Raw genomic sequence first — 6,605 nt, forward strand, 5'->3', positions numbered from 1 at the left:
GATCAGTTTCTTTATACTAATTTTCTCGATATCATCCCTTGGGAAATCTCTATTTTGTCAAAAGAGCAATGGCCTTTTTCCCGCTGCAACACTATTGATGAAACCACTAACCGGTCGGTCCATTTTCGAGTGATCCTACACTGTGCCAGCAAAGTACTCTTTAATGGGTAAAAAAGTACCCATTTCGAAGTTAAATAGTTCAACTCATTAAAAGAGTAAACAGCGTTTACTCATTAATGAGTAAAACGCATGTACGTCATATTCGGGCGTACTTTTTACCCATTATATCAAAAAACATTTTTGGAGAAATGGGTATTTTTTACTCTTGATTATTTTTTAAAAAAAGGCCTAAATGTAATGATATTCATCGAAAAAGTGACGCAATTACAAGGTATATGTAAAATAACTCTTTATTTTATTTATTATTTTATTGTATAGATACATAACAAGACATAGTATGTATTTAAAACAGCAACTTTGCTATTTTTGCTCACCAATCTGTTTCACCGGGTCGCATCGATGAACCTAGTGGCAGAACAGATTCCGCAATTAAGGACGCGTTTTAAGGGTGGGTTCTCCAACGGCGGCCGCCTCTGGAACCAGTCAACTAAATCGATGGCTTTGTGCCAACCATCTCGGACAATGTACTCCCGATCGCCGCAACAACGGAATCGCCAGGGAAATATGGATATGAAGCTGGCATCCTGCAGACCGTGCACTGGCAGTATCAATTTCACATCCTCGATGTTCCCAAGCACGACACAATCCATATTAACGCTAATCAATCCAACACTATGCTCGTACTGCGGCCTGCGGGTGAAAAAAATATTTATTTTGTGTAGGGGGCCGGGTTATGAGGAACTTACATTGTAATCACTTCCACAAAGTCCGATTTTCCTGCGACGTTGTCGGATGAATTTGGCTGAAGTACAGAAGGCATATCGTTGCATCCCTTCATCATGAACAGCAACAAATATTCACCGCAGTCCGATGATTCTATTCTGGAAAGAAAAGTAAGATTGAAATGGAAAGGTTCGGCGCATCCAGCAACATACTTACAATCCTTTGGCAATCCTTGTCTTGGGAATCCTCACATGATGGAACAGCTCCTTATTACCGTTGGGTGTCGTTTTAGCCTTGCCATCCATGACGGGGTACCACGCGTAATAGTCTGGTAATATTAGATTTCGTAATATTTTAAAATATTTACCTAACCAACAAACTAGCAAATATGCTACAATCGACAAATCGTTTGTTTGAAAGTACAATTTGTTTTTCACTCATTAAAGGGTATAAACAAGGAACTTTAAAATGGGCATAAAACACTCATTTTGCAAAGAAAATAATCACCCATTTTTTGACAGTTTCATATATCGCCAAAAAAGGGGTGATTTTTACTCTTTAAAGAGTATTGTCGGGTTTACAGTGTACAGCTTTTCAGTACGTGTTGGTGTACGATCGTTGCACCGCAATAAGACCATTTCCCTCGATCCATCTCCTGCTGTGCCATGAAGTGCAATGACTCGATTGCATAAAATTTTCATGCTGATTAAAGCAAAACTGCCATAGCAATTAACATTCGATCGATGACCGGGCGACGACACGCGTTCAAGTCCCCGGCAAACGATATTGCGGTGGGTCCAGCCGGCCGGCCGGTGGCTGTGAGAAAAAGTACGAACACGGGTTGCACGTGTTTTCATTTCCATTTCACAATGTATGACCCTCAAAAGCGTTTGACATTTATCAACGCTCTCCGAGTTGGAAAATTTTCACCGCCATCGGAAGAAAAATTTCGCTGCGAGTGCGCTGATCGACGATCGATCATTCACTCAACACACAGTTCGTTCGTTCCACTTGGTCCGCCACCGAGCAGGGCTCAACGGAAGTGGGTGGAACAAATCGAAAACAATAGGGAAAATACGGTTGACCGCATCATTGCATGGGCGACGCGACGACATCAGCAAACGTGTCTTCTCCTCTTCTATTGATGGTTATTTGATTTATTGAATATCAATAGCTGCCTTCGCTTATTGCTGTTTTTGCCTCCGTTCGGCCTGCCACCGATCGATCGCACGAGAAATCCCGTGCATCGAATTTCAATCGATTCGTCCGCCTACCCATTTCCCCGTCTTTGGGCAAACAACGGGACCGAAGCTGGAAGTGACGGTTGAGTGATACTCCTATTTGTTTTCCATTGGGGATTTGTGTCTTACGCTCATAAATAAATGGCATTCTTTTCTCCGCGGATCAGCCGTTGCGAGACGATCCGATTGATGGCGACGACAATATGGTTATTTTCTTTGAATCGATCGATTGTCGGTCGGTCTACTGAACGGATCTCGGCCGAGGAAGGCGGTGCTGCGGTGGTGACAGTGATGAAGGCAGATTGATAGATTGATGTTGATGGGAAATGGATCGATCAAAGAGAATGGCGATGACTTTCTGGACCATAGGTACCTAAGTTGTGAATGAGAAAATGTGTCACGAAATTGAAGTATATTTTCGGGACTTTAATTTCTCCAGCAGCACAATTCAATTAGTTATGGTTGCGATTCTGGTATTAGTTGGTTATGGTTGATTAACGTGAACCTATGAATGAGTTTGAATTGAAATGTTAGTTTAATTTTATTCAATCATTTCAAATTGATTTTCTTCTTTTTCTTCTTCTTCTTATTGGCATTACATCCCCCCACTGGGACAGAGCCAACTCGCAGCTTAGAGTTCACTTAAGCACTTCCACAGTTATTAACTGCGAGGTTTCTAAGCCAAACTACCATTTTTGCATTCGGGAAGTCGAGACAATTTCCAATCCGAAAATTGCCTAGATCGGCACCGGGAAACGAACCCAGTCACCCTCAGCATGGTCTTGCTTTGTAGCCGCGCGTCTTACCGCACGGCTAAGGAGGATTGATCATCAATATCGAATTATTGCAAGTAAGTAGTGCACGATAAACATTTCCAAGATCCAAAGAAAAAATACACAGGAAGGCTTGTTGCGTAAGCTCAAGTTAATTGTGGGCAATTGCTTCTCTACATTGGTTATACATACATTGAAAGCTTATTACAAGCCCATATTCTTGATTTTGAAGTGCGTCGCAATACTATTAGCTCTCATCAATCATAAAGTAGCAAGTTCATGATATTTATACACAGGGGTCATCGTATTTTATGTTCAAAAGTTAAATCAGCTTTTAATAGCAGATGCAAATCTTAAACACAGTTTACAGTCCAAAACTTGATATTGAACTTCCTTTCTAGCCCCGGTGGAAACACCACTTGCTTCGAATCCATCAATCGATCGCTTCGATCGACTCATCGTCAATTACCAATCCATTTACGAACTTCGTATCGCAAGCAGTTCTTCGACCTGAACCGCCTCCACCAGGCCACTTACTACCATCTGTCTGAATTTCGATCACCGCTTCCGGACACCGGCCGGCAACCACCCATCTTCGCAAAAATCTGGTCTGGCCTGGCCGAGCCACCATCGCACAGCATCGCTCAGGGCGCTATCTACTTTTTCAAACTGACGCCATCTACTGCATATAGTTCGATGCCCTGTTGGATGGTTGGCCATTCAACACGGCTGCGTCTAATTAACGGCGATTTATCACTTTGAAAGTCTTTCACCTTTACTATGGCGCAACAGCTGCATCACAGTGCGGCGCCCGAGGCATCAACTGAGAAAATTATCTATGCGACACTTGTCTAAAATATTCCTACCCATAAACTCGTAGAAACCTTGAACGGAAAAATGTTGAGTATTTCTATAATTGCTACCTAATACTAGAAAGGGAGATAAAGATACAAGTTGATAAAAGTTGCGTTATGTTTTGTCAATAATTGCCCTTTACATATGTTTGTCTTTTTTTTGTTTGTGTTGTCAAATTGACGGCTGGGTATTAGGGTGGCTCAAAAAACACTTTTTCAAATTTTTTGATGGGCCGCCCTCTTATTCGGTTCTATTTGATGCCCTGATGCTCTGGACAAAATTTCAGCCAAATCGGTCAACGTTTGGGCAGTGCTAAACTCGTTGGAAGTTTATATGAAAAAATGTATGCAGAAACATCCAAAAACAGTGATTTGCAGTTGGACGGCACAATTTACGATCAAGAACCATGATACTCATTCAGTTCGTGGAAAATAAAATACAGAATGTTATGCTGAAAACCGCGAGAAGATTAGAGTTTATTACGCAAAGATATTAGCATTTTACTGGAGTGTTGTAGGGGTGAATTTATTTCTTTTCAAAGGTAAAAGAAACGAAATTTGCTCAAACCCCACTGCAGAGAAATGCTAATAACTTAGCCGGGCAAACTCGAATCTTCTCGCGGTTTTCTGCATAACATTCTGTATTAAATTCTACAAGATCTGAATGAGTATCATAGTTCTTTATCGTAAGTTGTGTAGTCCAGCTGCAATTTACTGTTTTTGGATGTTTCTGCATACATTTTTCCATATAAACTTCCAACGAGTTTAGCACTGGCCAAACGTTGACCGATTTGGCTGAAATTTTGTCCAGAGCATCAGGGCATCAAATAGAACCGAATAAGAGGGCGGCCCATCACAAAAATTGAACAAAGTTTTTCCCATACTAATTTGAGCCACCCTACTGGGTATGTTTGTCTTTGTGCAAAATCGTTAAGAAGTTAATAAAATACAGAGGAGAACAGTTCAAAATGCACCTTGTCCTATTATTTTCTATTGAAAATTAGATATATAGGAGCATCAAGTTATGGCCAAAATACTATTTTTTATGCCCAAAGCACGCTTAAAAATACTCATTTATATTTTTTCAGTATTTTTTTTACGAGAAAGGCACCAACAGCGCTAAGTGGATTAATATTATATTATTCATTATATTCATTCATTTTTGGATCATTTCAGTTGAGATCAGAACTAAAAATAATCTACTTTATGAAAGTCCAATTTTTGAAAATCATCGCTAGATCGAGTCATTCGACTGTCACTGAGAGTGCTTACTATATGCAGAAAAGAAAAACAATTAGCCTTCTTTATATCGACTTTATTTTTGCCGCTGATAGCCCGCATAATAAAAAACAACATGTTATATGGTCAGAATCATTATTACGATGTAAGATATAGCTTCACAGTTTACGTTGCGGTTATCGAATACTTTTCGATCGATTTAACCATAACTGCTCGACATCATCACTAAATGTCAACATATAACATGCTGTCTCTAAAATGTTCTTTATTTCCTGCATTATATGTCAACATTTTATCATACTGTTGAGCGAAAATTTTGCACGCGAAAACAGACGATTTTTTATGGTGACATAACTTAACAACCCCTTCAACATATTGTTATTTGTCAAATAACCGTACCACAAACTGTTAAAACTTTATATGAGATTGTTCATTTACAGTTGTCAACAGTAAAGGATACTGTTGTCGACCGCACGGGAAAATATCCATGTACAGTTTCTAATTATGCGGGATGTTACAAATATGCGATAATGTGCTTCAATTTAAAGTTAAACCCAGATTAATCCACCTAGGTGATGAGTGCCTTTCTCGATCATCATAAAATATATCGCGAAAAGTTAGAAGTCAGAACAGTAATTAATTGGGATAATCTTATATTTCCATCATATCGTTTTTATATTTTTATGATGATTAAAGATAGAAAACGTACTTTCAAGATTTTGTTCTAGCGGCTTCTTGTATATAATAAGCGAATTACTTGTCTGGATACTCCAATACCTTTTCCGAACTAAGCTATCAGCTAAATCTATCTATGTTGTGCATATGCATAAATCGAGTTTCAGACATATTAATTAATTTCTCCTCCGGGTGGCTTAATACCCGAAATATAGGAAATTAACTTTGAATGAACCAAAATAAGCGAAGTTTTCATTCTTTAAAAAAATCTTGCACTTTATACCGCTTTATACCTTTTCGCATCGCTATAGTTTGTTTGGAAATAAGAATGGCAAAAAAATTAAAAGTGAGATTTCTATCACTATTCATCATAAATATAAAACGCGATGCGAATGAGGACCAACCACGAGCCCATCTTTTGTAGATTGTGGTCCTAAAACGATTCAGAAAACCTCATGATAAATATTATGAAAGCCAAGAAATGTCCTTAGAGAATGTGTACCAGATCATAATTTTTCAATTTCTGTGATGTAAACGATAAGATCGTTGATATTGCGATTCAGTATGACCTAATTTTACTAGCGTCCAACGGAGACCTGCATGTCGAGCACGGGCTGCTAAAACAAATCCCATTCCATTTTATGCAAACCGCAACTGGTGTTATTTTATTCATATAAAACATTAGTCAAATAGATATGTTCGAATGTTCCAACTTCCAACAAAGTGGCCATTTCATTGTAACAATTTAATCTTTCAACATTTCGACGGAAAATCTGTGATGCATTCAGATTCAGCATGCTGTCTCAAACATTTTGATGAAGAATAATTGAATCACCAGAACGCTTAACCTGTTACACATTGATGCCTCGCTTTCAAGAAGCAAAAATGCCTGAGTGGCATAGGATAGGCTCTCACTCTGCGGACCATAGTTCGATTCTTCCAGTCCCAATTTTTCATTTTCCATAATAACATGAACTTGA

At 39.0% G+C, this 6,605-nt stretch overlaps 1 protein-coding gene across 1 annotated transcript; it reads right to left on the minus strand.

Moving 5' to 3' along the window:
- Positions 1-486: 486 nt before the first annotated feature.
- LOC134221575 (uncharacterized) lies at positions 487-1,148 on the minus strand. Its single transcript, XM_062700764.1, has 3 exons — positions 1,060-1,148; positions 867-1,001; positions 487-810 (listed from the first exon to the last, which is right to left on the minus strand). Exons 1-3 carry the CDS (start codon positions 1,146-1,148, stop codon positions 504-506), a joined length of 531 nt encoding a protein of 176 aa, XP_062556748.1. The 3' UTR covers positions 487-503.
- Between the last annotated feature and the right edge of the window lie 5,457 nt (positions 1,149-6,605).

The sequence above is a fragment of the Armigeres subalbatus genome, chromosome 3, assembly GCF_024139115.2.
Source record: "Armigeres subalbatus isolate Guangzhou_Male chromosome 3, GZ_Asu_2, whole genome shotgun sequence".
Classification (NCBI taxonomy): domain Eukaryota; kingdom Metazoa; phylum Arthropoda; class Insecta; order Diptera; family Culicidae; genus Armigeres; species Armigeres subalbatus.

Bases quoted from the DNA above. Each gene is read 5' to 3' on its own strand.
- LOC134221575 (XM_062700764.1), bottom strand. From the start codon at position 1,148: ATGGATGGCAAGGCTAAAACGACACCCAACGGTAATAAGGAGCTGTTC. The intron at 1,002-1,059 runs GTAAGTATGTTG...TTTTCTTTCCAG, and splicing joins ACAAGGATTGCCAAAGGATT to AATAGAATCATCGGACTGCG. The intron at 811-866 runs GTAAGTTCCTCA...TTTCACCCGCAG, and splicing joins TTTGTGGAAGTGATTACAAT to GCCGCAGTACGAGCATAGTG.